The sequence below is a fragment of the Bombina bombina genome, chromosome 9 (genome assembly GCF_027579735.1).
Source record: "Bombina bombina isolate aBomBom1 chromosome 9, aBomBom1.pri, whole genome shotgun sequence".
Classification (NCBI taxonomy): Eukaryota; Metazoa; Chordata; class Amphibia; order Anura; family Bombinatoridae; genus Bombina; species Bombina bombina.
The window spans coordinates 173,448,236-173,465,089 of NC_069507.1; the positions used below are offsets into that span (position 1 = coordinate 173,448,236).

At 40.3% G+C, this 16,854-nt stretch overlaps 1 protein-coding gene across 1 annotated transcript in view; it reads right to left on the minus strand.

The window, feature by feature from the left end:
• Positions 1 to 16,854, minus strand: part of ARMH3 (armadillo like helical domain containing 3) — a 561,581-nt gene that overhangs the window by 11,616 nt on the left and 533,111 nt on the right. The window contains exon 25 of the mRNA XM_053692489.1: positions 6,991 to 7,107. Within this exon, the coding sequence (XP_053548464.1) occupies positions 6,991 to 7,107 (117 nt within the window). The remainder of the gene's footprint in view (positions 1 to 6,990; positions 7,108 to 16,854) is intronic.

Genomic DNA, 16,854 nt, shown 5'->3' on the forward strand with positions numbered 1-16,854 from the left:
CTGGCATGTAAGCAGGCACTATAGATGTCTGAGGTAGACTCTTTGCCCCCATACATTTGAGCGATACAGAAAAAAACATAATTTATGTAAGAACTTACCTGATAAATTCATTTCTTTCATATTAGCAAGAGTCCATGAGCTAGTGACGTATGGGATATACATTCCTACCAGGAGGGGCAAAGTTTCCCAAACCTCAAAATGCCTACAAATACACCCCTCACCACACTCACAAATCAGTTTAACGAATAGCCAAGAAGTGGGGTGATAAGAAAAAAGTGCGAAAGCATAAAAAATAAGGAATTGGAATAATTGTGCTTTATACAAAAAAATCATAACCACCACAAAAAGGGTGGGCCTCATGGACTCTTGCTAATATGAAAGAAATGAATTTATCAGGTAAGTTCTTACATAAATTATGTTTTCTTTCATGTAATTAGCAAGAGTCCATGAGCTAGTGACGTATGGGATAATGACTACCCAAGATGTGGATCTTTCCACGCAAGAGTCACTAGAGAGGGAGGGATAAAATAAAGACAGCCAATTCCGCTGAAAAATAATCCACACCCAAAATAAAGTTTAAATTGAAAAAAAGCAGAAGATTCAAACTGAAACAGCTGCCTGAAGTACTTTTCTACCAAAAACAGCTTCAGAAGAAGAAAACACATCAAAATGGTAGAATTTAGTAAAAGTATGCAAAGAAGACCAAGTTGCTGCTTTGCAAATCTGATCAACCGAAGCTTCATTCCTAAATGCCCAGGAAGTAGAAACTGACCTAGTAGAATGAGCTGTAATCCTTTGAGGCAGAGTTTTACCCGACTCGACATAAGCATGATGAATTAAAGATTTCAACCAAGATGCCAAAGAAATGGCAGAGGCCTTCTGACCTTTCCTAGAACCGGAAAAGATAACAAATAGACTAGAAGTCTTTCGGAAATTCTTAGTAGCTTCAACATAATATTTCAAAGCTCTAACTACATCCAAAGAATGCAATGATTTCTCCTTAGAATTCTTAGGATTAGGACATAATGAAGGAACCACAATTTCTCTACTAATGTTGTTGGAATTCACAACCTTAGGTAAAAATTCAAAAGAAGTTCGCAACACCGCCTTATCCTGATGAAAAATCAGAAAAGGAGACTCACAAGAAAGAGCAGATAATTCAGAAACTCTTCTGGCAGAAGAGATGGCCAAAAGGAACAAAACTTTCCAAGAAAGTAATTTAATGTCCAATGAATGCATAGGTTCAAACGGAGGAGCTTGAAGAGCCCCCAGAACCAAATTCAAACTCCAAGGAGGAGAAATTGACTTAATGACAGGTTTTATACGAACCAAAGCTTGTACAAAATAATGAATATCAGGAAGATTAGCAATCTTTCTGTGAAAAAGAACAGAAAGAGCAGAGATTTGTCCTTTCAAGGAACTTGCAGACAAACCTTTCTCCAAACCATCCTGAAGAAACTGTAAAATTCTCGGAATTCTAAAAGAATGCCAGGAAAAATGATGAGAAAGACACCAAGAAATATAAGTCTTCCAGACTCTATAATATATCTCCCTAGATACAGATTTACGAGCCTGTAACATAGTATTAATCACAGAGTCAGAGAAACCTCTTTGACTAAGAATCAAGCGTTCAATCTCCATACCTTTAAATTTAAGGATTTGAGATCCTGATGGAAAAAAGGACCTTGCGACAGAAGGTCTGGTCTTAACGGAAGAGTCCACGGTTGGCAAGAGGCCATCCGGACAAGATCCGCATACCAAAACCTGTGAGGCCATGCTGGAGCTACCAGCAGAACAAACGAGCATTCCTTAAGAATCTTGGAGATCACTCTTGGAAGAAGAACTAGAGGCGGAAAGATATAAGCAGGATGATACTTCCAAGGAAGTGACAATGCATCCACTGCTTCCGCTTGAGGATCCCTGGATCTGGACAGATACCTGGGAAGTTTCTTGTTTAGATGAGAGGCCATCAGATCTATTTCTGGAAGTCCCCACATTTGGACAATCTGAAGAAATACCTCTGGGTGAAGAGACCATTTGCCCGGATGCAATGTTTGGCGACTGAGATAATCCGCTTCCCAATTGTCTATACCTGGGATATGAACCGCAGAAACTAGACAGGAGATGGATTCCGCCCAAACCAGAATTCGAGATACTTCTTTCATAGCCAGAGGGCTGTGAGTCCCTCCTTGATGAATGATGTATGCCACAGATGTGACATTGTCTGTCTGAAAACAAATGAACGATTCTCTCTTTAGAAGAGGCCAAGACTGAAGAGCTCTGAAAATTGCACGGAGTTCCAAAATATTGATCGGTAATCTCACCTCCTGAGATTCCCAAACCCCTTGTGCCGTCAGAGACCCCCACACAGCTCCCCAACCTGTAAGACTTGCATCTGTTGAGATTACAGTCCAGGTCGGAAGAACAAAAGAAGCCCCTGAACTAAATGATGGTGATCTGTCCACCACGTCAGAGAGTGTCGTACAATCGGTTTTAAAGATATTAATTGAGATATCTTTGTGTAATCCCTGCACCACTGGTTCAGCATACAGAGCTGAAGAGGTCGCATGTGAAAACGAGCAAAGGGGATCGCGTCCGATGCAGCAGTCATAAGACCTAGAATTTCCATGCATAAGGCTACCGAAGGGAATGATTGTGACTGAAGGTTTCGACAAGCTGATATCAATTTTAGACGTCTCTTGTCTGTCAAAGATAGAGTCATGGACACTGAATCTATCTGGAAACCCAAAAAGGTTACCCTTGTCTGAGGAATCAATGAACTTTTTAGTAAATTGATCCTCCAACCATGATCTTGAAGAAACAACACAAGTCGATTTGTATGAGATTCTGCTAAATGTGAAGACTGAGCAAGTACCAAGATATCGTCCAAATAAGGAAATACCACAATACCCTGTTCTCTGATTACAGACAGAAGGGCACCGAGAACCTTTGTAAAAATTCTTGGAGCTGTTGCTAGGCCAAACGGCAGAGCCACAAACTGGTAATGCTTGTCTAGGAACGAGAATCTCAGAAACTGATAGTGATCTGGATGAATCGGAATATGCAGATATGCATCCTGTAAATCTATTGTAGACATATAATGCCCTTGCTGAACAAAAGGCAGGATAGTCCTTACAGTTACCATTTTGAATGTTGGTATCCTTACATAACGATTCAATATTTTTAGATCCAGAACTGGTCTGAAGGAATTCTCCTTCTTTGGTACAATGAAGAGATTTGAATAAAACCCCAGCCCCTGTTCCAGAACTGGAACTGGCATAATTACTCCAGCCAACTATAGATCTGAAACACATTTCAGAAATGCTTGAGCCTTCGCTGGATTTACTGGGACACGGGAAAGAAAGAATCTCTTTGCAGGAGGCCTTATCTTGAAGCCAATTCTGTACCCTTCTGAAACAATATTCTGAATCCAAAGATTGTGAACGGAATTGATCCAAATTCCTTTGAAACAACGTAATCTGCCCCCTACCAGCTGAGCTGGAATGAGGGCCACACCTTCATGTGGACTTAGGAGCTGGCTTTGATTTTCTAAAAGGCTTGGATTTATTCCAGACTGGAGATGGTTTCCAAACTGATACCACTCCTGAGGATGAAGGATCAGGCTTTTGTTCCTTGTTGTGACGAAAGGAACGAAAACGATTATTAGACCTAAATTTACCTTTAGATTTTTTATCCTGTGGTAAAAAAGTTCCTTTCCCTCCAGTAACAGTTGAGATAATAGAATCCAACTGAGAACCAAATAAATTATTACCCTGGAAAGAAAGGGAAAGCAGAGTAGACTTAGAAGACATATCAGCATTCCAAGTTTTAAGCCATAAAGCTCTTCTAGCTAAAATAGCTAGAGACATATACCTGACATCAACTCTAATGATATCAAAGATGGCATCACAAATAAAGTTATAAGCATGTTGAAGAAGAATAATAATGCTATGAGAATTATGATCTGTTACTTGTTGCGCTAAAGCTTCCAACCAAAAAGTTGAAGCTGCAGCAACATCCGCCAAAGATATAGCAGGTCTAAGAAGATTACCTGAACACAAGTAAGCTTTTCTTAGAAAGGATTCAATTTTCCTATCTAAAGGATCCTTAAAGGAAGTACCATCTGCCGTAGGAATGGTAGTACGCTTAGCAAGAGTAGAGACAGCCCCATCAACCTTAGGGATTTTGTCCCAAAATTCTAATCTGTCAGATGGCACAGGATATAATTGCTTAAAACGTTTAGAAGGAGTAAATGAATTACCCAAATTATTCCATTCCGTGGAAATTACTTCAGAAATAGCACCAGGAACAGGACAAACTTCTGGAATAACTACAGGAGATTTAAAAACCTTATCTAAACGTTTAGATTTAGTATCAAGAGGACCAGAATCCTCAATTTCTAATGCAATAAGGACTTCTTTAAGTAAAGAACGAATAAATTCCATTTTAAATAAATATGAAGATTTATCAGCATCAACCTCTGAGACAGAATCCTCTGAACCAGAAGAGCCATTATCAGAATCAGAATGATGATGTTCATTTAAAAATTCATCTGAAAAATGAGAAGTTTTAAAAGACTTTTTACGTTTACTAGAAGGAGGAATAACAGACATAGCCTTCTTAATGGATTTAGAAACAAAATCTCTTATGTTATCAGGAACACTCTGAGTATTAGATGTTGATGGAACAGCAACAGGTAATGTAACTTTACTAAAGGAAATATTATCTGCATTAACAAGTTTGTCATGACATTCAATACAAACAACAGCTGGAGGAACAGCTACCAAAAGTTTACAGCAGATACACTTAGCTTTGGTAGCTCCAGCACCAGGCAGCGATTTTCCAGAAGTATCTTCTGACTCAGCTTCAACATGGGACATCTTGCAATATGTAATAGAAAAAACAACATATAAAGCAAAATTGATCAAATTCCTTAAATGACAGTTTCAGGAATGGGAAAAAATGCCAGTGAACAAGCTTCTAGCAACCAGAAGCAATAAAAAATGAGACTTAAATAATGTGGAGACAAAAGTGACGCCCATATTTTTTTAGCGCCAAATAAGACGCCCACATTATTTGGCGCCTAAATGCTTTTGGCGCAAAAAATGACGCCACATCCGGAACGCCGACATTTTTGGCGCAAAAGAACGTCAAAAATGACGCAACTTCCGGCGACACGTATGACGCCGGAAACAGAAAAAAAAAATTGCGCCAAAAAAGTCCGCGCCAAGAATGACGCAATAAAATGAAGCATTTTCAGCCCCCGCAAGCCTAACAGCCCACAGGGAAAAGTCAAATTTTAAGGTAAGAAAAAAATTGTTTTATTCAAATGCATTATCCCAAATATGAAACTGACTGTCTGAAAATAAGGAATGTTGAACATCCTGAGTCAAGGCAAATAAATGTTTGAATACATATATTTAGAACTTTATAAAAAAGTGCCCAACCATAGCTTAGAGTGTCACAGAAAATAAGACTTACTTACCCCAGGACACTCATCTCTACATGTTGTAGAAAGCCAAACCAGTACTGAAACGAAAATCAGCAGAGGTAATGGTATATATATAAGAGTATATCGTCGATCTGAAAAGGGAGGTAAGAGATGAATCTCTACGACCGATAACAGAGAACCTATGAAATAGACCCCATAGAAGGAGATCATTGAATTCAAATAGGCAATATTCTCCTCACATCCCTCTGACATTCACTGCACGCTGAGAGGAAAACCGGGCTCCAACCTGCTGCGGAGCGCATATCAACGTAGAATCTAGCACAAACTTACTTCACCACCTCCATAGGAGGCAAAGTTTGTAAAACTGATTTGTGGGTGTGGTGAGGGGTGTATTTGTAGGCATTTTGAGGTTTGGGAAACTTTGCCCCTCCTGGTAGGAATGTATATCCCATACGTCACTAGCTCATGGACTCTTGCTAATTACATGAAAGAAAGATAACTTCACATTAGCCGGAGCACCATTAGAACTAAGGGCACACAGACTCTGCTCTGTTGTTTGATGCCATAGTAGATTCAGCCATTGTAATTTTGAGTGTGCTCACAGCAGTAGAAAAAGATAAAGTTTGTAATGTGTGCAGTTTATATGAGCAGACAAGTGCAACAGGGCTTATTAATCAATATGATAGAGTTGTTAATAGATTTATTGGGAAGAAGTGGGCTATGTAGACAAGGGGTGAGGGAGGTCAGGCAGAGAAGTTACAGGGTGTCATAAATAACAGTTCAACGTGATGAGAAAATGCAGGGAGGGGTTTTGGGAATGACAGGAGAAACACACACTGGCAGTAAGTGCTAGTTAAGCTTAAAATGGAGAATTGCATGCTGAGATATACTGTATGTACATAACATATTCACATATAATGCACAGGCAGTCACTGATGTCAACATGTACATATGTGTACAAGCCAATGACAGATGTTGGGGTCTTGCTATATAAGGTTTTGTTAATGTGACCAAAAGATGGAATCTGCATTTATTTCATTATTTTAATTGTGAGGTTTCCAATGGAGTGGCCAGTATGTGTGAAATGGTTTCCAACTGGGGTATAGTATTTATTCTCTTTATGGTTTTCAATGGAGCGTCTATGCAGATACATCCTAAGATGCAGTTTTTGTCCAGTTTCCCAAGTTACATGATGTGCACTGTATCACATATATGACATTTGCAGATATACATGAGTTTTGTCATTGTGACGGGCTGTGCTACTCTTTCATATGTGCTAGCACAGTTTGCCAAGTGCTTATTCCCAATACATCCATGAACAACTCTATCAGTATTGCTCCAGACCTGAGAAAGAGATGACATTCTTGAAAGCTTGTCTTGTACTATGTTATGTTAGTCCAATAAAAAAGGTATCACTGCATACTGCAATACTCGTTATTTTGATATTTAACTACTGGACTAATACAGCTACTACAATCTATTTGAAAAAAATATGACATTCCTAGCATTGAGAACACAACTATAATAAACCGACTCACCAGGTCTTTAAAGAATGTGGCTTCTTTGTGTTGTTCAGAATAACGTTCATATTGATCAAGTCCGTCCTGAAGCTTCAAGGTCAGTGTATCATAGTTGGATCTCACAACTTCTAAAACCTGACAATTACACAAAAAAGAATCATAAAATGAGTTATTTTTAGAACAAATAAGGTTAAAGTATAAACAGTATAATATTGTTTATCTGTTCAACAAGTTTACAAAAAAAACAAACATAGCAAAACAAAAACAAAATGTATGCTTACCTGATAAATTTCTTTCCAGATATGGAGTCCACAATGTCATTCCAATTACAAGTGGGAATATCACTCCTGGCCAGCAGGAGGAGGAAAAGTGCACCACAGCAAAGCTGTAAAGTGTCACTCCCCTACTCATAATCCCCAGTCATTCGACCAAAGGGAAAAGGAATAACAATAAGGTGTAGAGGTGCCTGAGGTTTAGTCAAAACTAACTGTCTTAATAAAGGGTGGGGTTGTGGACTCTCCATATCCGGAAAGAAAGAAATTTATCAGGTAAGCATAATTTTTTTTTTCTTTCCTAAGATATGGAGAGTCCACAACGTCATTCCAATTACTAGTGGGAACCAATACCAAGCTAGAGGACACGGAATGAATAGGGTGGGAGAACAAGACAGGCAGACCTAAACAGAAGGCACCAACGCTTGAAGAACCTTTCTCCCAAAAGAGGCCTCAGCCGAGGCAAAAGTATCAAATTTGGAAAAAGTATGCAGAGAGGACCAAGTTGCAGCCCTGCAAATCTGTTCCACATAAGTTTCATTTTGGAAAGCCCAAGAAGAGGAAACAGCTCTGGTGGAATGAGCTGTAATTCTCTCAGGAGGCTGCTGTCCAGCAGTCTCATAAGCAAAACGAATTATACTTCTTAACTAGAGGGAAAGAGAAGTAGTAGTAGCCTTTTGACCCTTACACTTTCCTGAGAAACAAACAAACAGGGCAGAAGACTGGCGAAAATCCTTAGTCGCCTGTAGATAGAGTTTTAGAGCATGCACAACATCCATGTTGTGCAACAGACGTTCTTTATGAGGAGGAGGATTGGGACAGAGAAAAGGAACAACAATTTCCTGAATAACATTTCTATCCAAAACCACTTTAGGGAGAAACCCCAATTTAGTACGAAGAACTGCCCTATTCGCATGAAAGATAAGATAAGGCGAATCACACTGCAAAGCCGAGAGTTCCGAAACTCTCCAAGCAGAAGAGATAGCAATAAGAAACAAAACCTTCCAAGATAGCAACTTAATATCTATGGAATGCATTGGCTCAAACGGAGCCTGCTACACAACTTTAAGAACAAGATTAAGGCTCCAAGGAGGAGCAACAAGTTTAAACACAGGCCTGATTATGACCAGGGCCTGACAAAAAGATTGAACATCTGGCACATCCGCCAGACGCTTGTGTAACAAAATAGATAATGCAGAAATCTGACCTTTCAGAGAACTGACTGACAACCCTTTCTCCAGAACTTCCTGGAAAAAAGACAAAATTCTAGGAATCCTGACCCTACTCCAAGAGTAGCCCTTAGATTCACACCAATAGAGGTATTTATGCCCTAGCTTATGGTAAATTTTTGGAGTAACAGGCTTGCGAGTCTGGATCACGGTCTCAATGATCGACTCAGAAAATCCACGCTTGGACAGAACTAAGTGTTCAATCTCCAAGCAGTCAGCTTCAGAGAAACGAGATTTGGATGGAGGAACAGACCCTGAGTTAGAAGGTCCTTCCTCAAAGGCAACTTCCAAGGTGGCAGAGATGAAATCTTCACTAGGTCTGCCTATCAGATCCTGCGAGGCCATGCAGGAGCTATTAGAATTACTGATGCTCTCTCCTGTTTGATACGAGCAATGAGTCGTGAAAAGAGCACAAACGGAGGAACCAGGTATGCTAGCCCAAAATCCCAAAGAACCGCCAGAGCATCTATTAGAGCGGCCTGCGGATCTCTTGACCTTGAACCGTACCTTGGAAGCTTGGCATTCTGCCGAGACGCCATCAGATCCAACTCCGCCCCCCCCCATTTGAGGGTTAACCTGGAGAACACCTCTGGATGGAGAGCCCACTGCCGAGATGAAATGTCTGCCTGCGCATAAATATCTGCTTCCCAGTTGTCCACTCCTGGAATGTGGATGGATGGCAGATAGACAACAATTGTGAGCTTCCACCCACTGAATAATCCATGCCACCACCTTCATGGCTGAGGAACTCTGAGTTCCTCCCTGGTGGTTGATGTAAGCCACTGAGGTGATGTTGTCCGACTGGAACCTGTTAAACCGGGCTAAGGACAATTGAGGCCAAGCCATCAGAGCATTTTAAATCGCTCTCAACTCCAAGATGTTTATGGGGACAGCAGACTCCTCCTGAGTCCATAGTCCCTGCGCTTTTAACGAGTCCCATACTGCTCCCCAGCCAAGCAGGCTGGCATCCGTGGTCACTATCACCCAGGAAGATCTCCGGAAGCATGTGCCCTGAGACAGATGGTCCTGAGAAAGCCGGTCCTGAGAAAACCACCATGGGAGAGAATTTTGTCGACTGATCTAGATCTATCCTCTGAGACAGATCTGAATGGTCTCTGTTCCATTGTCTCAGCATGCATAACTGCAGAGCTCTCAAATGGAATCGAGCAAAGGGAATGATGTCCATAGAAGTGACCTTTAGTCCAATCACCTCCATACATTGAAACGGAAGAGCCACAAGCTAAAAGTGTTTGTTTAGAAAGGCGAATCTCAGGAACTTGTGATGATCCCTGTGGATGGGAACATAAAGATACGCATCCTTCAGGTCTATGGTCGTCATGAACTGACCCTCTTGAACCAAAGGAAGAATGGAACGATTGGTTTCCATTTTAAAGGACGGAAACTTGTGGAGACACTTTAGGTCTAGAATCGGTTGAAAAGTTCCCTCTTTTTTGGGAACCACAAACAGATTTGAACAGAATCCTAGTCCCTGTTCCCTTATTGGAACTGGAACAATCACTCCCAGGGAACAAAGGTTCTGAACGCAGTTCAAGAATACCTCTCTTTTTACCTGGACTGCAGATAATCTTGAGAGGTGAAATCTGCCCCTGGGCAAGCTTGACAAAACAGAGAAAGTCTGCCCCCAACTTGATCCGATCCAGGACCGGGGGCAGACCCTTCATGCTGACTTAGACTCAGCTGTGGGTTTCTTTGATTGCTCCCCCTTGCGCCAAGACTGCCTGGCTTCTCCCATTCCTGTGAAATAATCTCCGTCACACGGTCTGGAACCGGAAACACTTCCACAGAGGAAGGAACATCATAGTATTTATTAAGTTTACTAGATTTCTTAGGGTTGACAAGAAAATAAGTATTGGAGTCATCCAAAGTAGCCAATACCTCCTTTAACAGTATACAAAGGTGTTCAAGCTTAAATCTGAAGTTTACTTCTTCAGTATCAGATGAAGGAATTATACTGTCCGAATCTGAGAAAATTACCCTCAGAGCCTACCGACGTATCCTCCTCATCAGACTTTTAGGGAGGGCAACCTGCATAGCAGGTGGAAACCTTACTGAGTGTTTCATTTTCCTCTTGCGTTTTCCCAGCATAGGAAAAGCAGATAATGCTGCAGATAACGCAGAAGATACCTGTGCAGCAAAATCCGCAGGCAAATAGACTACTCCAGGAGGCTGAGAGGGACTGCAGGGCACTGTATGTGAAGCCATTGAGGCTTGGGACGTGAGAGGAGAAAGCTGTGGCATTGCCTGAACAGCATCATCCTGAGAGTCATTAGGCTCAGAAACAAAAAGTTTATCTTTGCATTTCAAAGTCCTTTCTAAACATGAGGAACAAAATTGCATTAGGTAACACAATTTGGGCCTCAAGACACAATAAACATGTGTCCATCGGAACAGACTCCTGGCTCCATTACTATAGCATAAGGGATACCCAGAGAAATTGGAATGACAATAGAAAAATACTTTTTTTTTTTTTAATTTACACTGTCACTATAAATTTTACTCTGAGCGGATTAGCGCTCCAAAACGTACCCCTCAAATAGTACCTCTGCACCTCAGCAGACTGAGGTGCCCTACCTGCATCACCAGAGAAAGATAACTTGTCAGGAAGAAAGTAGTCGTTTACACAGAAAAAACAACTAACAGCCGACACCACTCCGGACTGTCTAAGAGTGGAAGAGAAGCGATCATGTGACCGGCTGAATCAGAAACTGTGCATTAGAAAGAAAAAGCGCGCATTTTCTGAAGCCGAGTCAAACCGGAACTGTAAACTGACTGAAACAGAATTACCGGTCTTCTCTAACAAGCCCTTTCGGAGTTTAAATAAATAGAAAGTAGAAAACACCATTTGCTTCTTAAAATGCTTCCTGCTTAATACACAGACAATGAGCACTACAAATAAAATGGAGACAACCATTTTAGGTTAACCCCTTGAATCCCATTAAAGGAGAATTAACCCTAAGTCTCATGTCACATACATTCTCTTTGTGCCTGCACACCACCAGAAAAAAATCCTTCCTTAAGGACTTAATGTCCAATATAAATAAAGCAGATAATCTTCTTAAGTGCAAGTCTCCATACCTAGAAGACAAAAGCACTTACCTGCAAATCCAGCTGTCCGGCAGGTAGACAGCTCACAAGGCGTTAAAGGACACATACTCCTTATAGAGACCTGTAGAAAAAGAAAGAACAGAGTAACCAACGCTGGCTTTCTATACCATGGGCAGCAAACATGTTAGAAAATCAAGCAAGGACTACCTCACAACTTTCTAACTGCTTTAAAGTCACCATTACTCTACTGAAGAGATTAACGTGAACTACAGCTAGACCCAAAATCTTGTAGCGAAAATAAATCACATTTTTCTTCAGACACCAAACTTCACCTCCTCCATTGACAAAGGCAAAGAGAATGACTGGGGATTATGGATAGGGGAGTGACACTTAACAGCTTTGCTGTGATGCTCTTTGCCGCCTCCTGCTGGCCAGGAGTGATATTCCCACTAGTAATTGGAATGACGTTGTGGACTATCCATATTTTAGGAAAGAAAAGAGGGTTATATTTAGCATCGATTAGAATTTAAACTACACACATTTATTTTGACCATCGTAAGTATCCTCAATAAAGGGAAACATACAATGATCTACAGACACAGCTACAGATTGTTGATTATTCTAAAAATAACGGAACATGAAGGAAATTCATTTTGTTCTCACTGTTCTCAGCAATGTCATGGTATTAGCAAGTGAGACAGGAATCAAAGAAAAACAAAAAAAGGCAAAACTATTACAAATCTAACATTTTGTATCACTATTTTAGCTAACACTGAGCAGTAATATTTAAACGGACACTATATACATCTAAAAAAAATTTTTTTTCAAATAAACATACACACATAAATGCATACAACAGGGGTTGGACAAAGTAATGTAAATACTATTATTATAATACATATAATATAATTTGTGTAGGCTACAGTACGATTATCCTTCCCCAGAGAATGTCATAAAACCAATAACCATGGAACTGCTGAAAATGCCAAATCTTTAATAACAAACACCAAAGCTAAAATGCGAAAAAGATGGTGTCATGTACATAAAAGCTGGACAACTGAAGACTGGAACCAAATGATATGGTCCGATGAGTCCTAATTTACATAATTCCCAACAGTAGGGCGGATTTATGTATGGAGAACCCCCAAGGAAGCATACAACTCAGACTGTCTGGCTCCAACTGTCAAACAGGGAGGTGGAACTGTGATGAGTTGGGCAGTCATATCTTGGTATTCGGCTGGCCCAATCAATACCCTACTGCCAGTAAGTACTTGGACATTCTAGATGATCAGGTGCATCCTATGGTTTAACTGTTTCCCAACAATGATGCCAGTTTTCATAACGATAATGTGCTCATACACACAGCCAGAACAGAGCAGTCTTGGTTTGGGGAGCACCAATATGAATTTCAACATCTGCCCTCACCAGCTCAATCACTTGACTTGAATATCATTGAACCACTGTGGGCAGTTCTGAAGAGCAGAGTGAGAAGCAGAGTGAGAACGGAGGATGAAATGAACAGAGCAAAATGAACAGAGCAATACAGACAAAAAGTTTAACGGACTATATCATAACTAATTAACAAATGCCTATTTTATGTACCAAGGTAAAACGTATTTCTCAGAGCAGGTGTTTGCAAATATGTAAGAAACTTAGGAGCCAGCCAACATATTGAGGAGGCAGCTACAATAACATTAGGCTTTATAAAAAGTTTCTGAAAGTTGTGAGTTAAAGGTTCAGAATAAAATACATAAGAGCAAGAATGTTACTTTTGGTATCCTATCAAAATAGCAACATGGTGATGTCCCCAACTGTCTTACTTTATCGAGAAGGAAATAATACTAGAAAAAAGTACTTGCTACTGGTATATCTCTGAGTCTTCTTCTGAACCCTGGCTGCCTCCCTTTGGATTATGTTAGGGAAGCGGGTCGATTTATCGCAGGCTTCGCCTGCCTAAGACTGCAGGTTCTCACAAGAGAACCTGCAGTCTGTATTTAACAAGCAACGGTCATCAGAGTGCTGCTTCCCTAACCTTTCGCCACCTCTTAGGTGGCGAATCTCAAATAACCCATGAAGATTGACAGCTCCTGCCCGCGCAAGATCGGCTGTGCACGGGCAAGGGGCAGCTTTGCACAAAGAGCGCAAAATTGCGTTCTTGAGGAATGCTGAATTCCGGCAGCGTAATTCAGCTTGCCAGAGGTGAGCTGCGGCCGACAGGGGCGCGTATGTGCTCCCCTGTCTGCTGCAGCTTGATAAATTGACCCCTTAGGAACAGAAGAGAGCATAACATTTTAAACAACTTTCCAATTTACTTCTATAATCCAATTTGCTTTGTTCTTTTGTAATCCATTGTTAAAAAGCATATCTAGGTAGGATCGGGAACTGGTTTTGAAATTAATGTTGTGCAATTTAATGGAGAGAATTTTAACTAATAGCTAGGGGACATAAAATAAGTATAGGTTTATATGACCTGTGAAGGAGATTATATGGTTATATTTCCTGTGTTTTAATTTTATTAGGGGGAGAAGGGTCAAAATGCTTCTCTTGTGCTATTTGTACCAAAAATCTAAAGAACCAGTAAATACTATAGATTTGCTTAATCAACAAATGCATAATAACAAGACAATGCCATAGCACTTAGTCTGGACTTCAAATGGGTAGTAGATTTTTTATTCTGACAAATTTCAAAGTTATGTTTATTTCCACTCCCCCTATACCATGTGACAGCAATCAGCCAATCATTAATGCATATACATATATTTTGTGAATTTTTGCTTGCACATGCTCAGTAGGACTGTGCACATTTTGTTAATGGAAATCAATTGGAAAGTTATTTAAAATTGCTGCTCTATCTGAATCATAAAAGTTTAATTTGACCTGAGTGCCCATTGAACTGGAAAAGTGTGCACTGTCTTTATGAAAGAACAGATTATACTGAGTTTTGGGTCAAATTGGGAACAGGGCTGGTCCTGCACTCTAAAAAAAAACACTGTTCTATCTAGTGCTCAAAAGCATAAACCAAGTTCTGTACATACATGCTCCTGAGCCTACTCACCTGTTTTTTAACAAAGGATACCAAAAGAACAAAGTAAATTTGATAATAGAATTAAAGGGACATTCAAGTCAAAATTAGACTTTTATGATTCAGATAGAGCAAACAATGTTAAACAACTTTCTAATTCACTTCCATTATCTAAATGTGCAGTCTTTTTAAAGGTTCAATTTCTGAGACACCAGCTCCTACTGAGCATGTGCAGGACAGGATATAAATATATGCATTTTGTGATTGGTTGATGGCTGTCACGTGATGCACTGAGAATGAAAATGTAACTGACATTTGTTAGAAAGACATTTATTGATTATGCTATTCTACTTTGTTTGATGGTCCTTTTAATCAGAAAGTATTTTTTTAACCCCTTAACAACCGAGGACGTGCCAGGAACGTCCTACAAAAAAAAACACCCTTAATGACCAAGGACGTTCCTGGCATGTCCTCTGGGGTTTGAAGCTCTGGAAGCGATCCTGATCGCTTCCAGCTGCTTCCAGGGTATTGCAGTGATGCCTCGATATTCAGGCATCACTGCAATACCCTTTTTACCCCACCGATGCAGAGAGAGTCACTCTGTGGCCCTCTCTGCATCGGCCATCGATGGGGCTGATCGTCGGTGGGTGGTAGCTACAGTAGGGAGGTGGGTGGGCGGCCCCTCGATGGCGACATCCGTTTGTGATGTCTCTGATCCGGCCCGCAAGTGATGCGGTTGCGGCGGATTTAACCGCGCATTTAACCGGCACTTAGTATAAATCAAACATGCTGGGAAAGGGATCTGGGAGGGGAAGGGTGGGTAGGGTATTGAGGGGGGGCAGCTACACTACAGAAAATATACATTTTTAAAAATAAAAAAACACATTTTTGGGGGCAAAGTGGGTACTGGCAGACAGATGCCAGTACCCAAGATGGCGGCAAATAGGTAGAGGGGAGAGTGTTAGAGAGCTGTATGGGGGGGGGGGGATCAGGGAGCTTGGAGGCTAAGGGGGAATCCTACACAGCAGCGTATGTAAATATGTGTGGGGGGGGGGGAAAATAAAAAAAAATTAAGATACCTTTTTTTTTTAGTACTGGCAGACTTTCTGCCAGTACTTAAGATGGCGGGAACAATTGTGGGGTGGGGGAGGGAAGAGAGCTGTTTGGGAGGGATCAGGGGGTGGGATGTGTCAGGTGGGAGGCTGATCTCTACACTAAAGCTAAAATTAACTCTGCAAGCTCCCTACAAGCTACCTAATTAACCCCTTCACTGCTGGGCATAATTCACGTGTGGTGCGCAGCAGCATTTAGCGGCCTTGTAATTACCAAAAAGCAACGCCAAAGCCAAATATGTCTGCTATTTCTGAACAAAGGGGATCCCAGAGAAGCATTTACAACCATTTGTGCCATAATTGCACAAGCTGTTTGTAAATAATTTCAGTGAGAAACCTAAAATTTGTGAAAACATTTGTGAAAAAGTGAAGATTTTTTTTATTTGATCGCATTTGGCGGTGAAATGGTGGCATGAAATATACCAAAATGGGCCTAGATCAATACTTTGGGATGTCTTCTAAAAAATATATATATACATGTCAAGGGATATTCAGGGATTCCTGAAAGATATCAGTGTTCCAATGTAACTCGCTAATTTTGAAAAAAAGTTGTTTGGAAATAGCAAAGTGCTACATGTATTTATTGCCCTATAACTTGCAAAAAAAGCAAAGAACATGTAAACATTGGGTATTTCTAAACTCAGGACAAAATTTAGAAACTTTTTAGCATGGGAGTTTTTTGGTGGTTGTAGATGTGTAACAGATTTTGGGGGTCAAAGTTAGAAAAAGTGTGGTTTTTTTTCATTTTTTTCCTCATATTTTATATTTTTTTATAGTAAATTATAAGATATGATGAAAATAATGGTATCTTTAGAAAGTCCATTTAATGGCGAGAAAAACTGTATAGAATAGTGGGTACAGTAATGAGTAAGGAAAATTACAGCTAAACACAAACACAGCAGAAATGTAAAAATAGCCTTGGTCCCAAACGGACAGAAAATGGAAAAGTGGTCCTTAAGGGGTTAAATTGCACGCGCACTCTAAATCAGGAAAGAAAACATTTTGGATTTCATGTCCCTTTAATTGTACATTGCATACTTGACCGTTACATAAAATGTAATATTTTCAAAATATTTTAGACTGACTTTTTAAAAAACAGTTCTTGGCAATTAACAATGTAAAACACAGCTTTCACAGTTTAATAAAACCTTTTTTTTAATTTACTTACACGTGCATTCAAA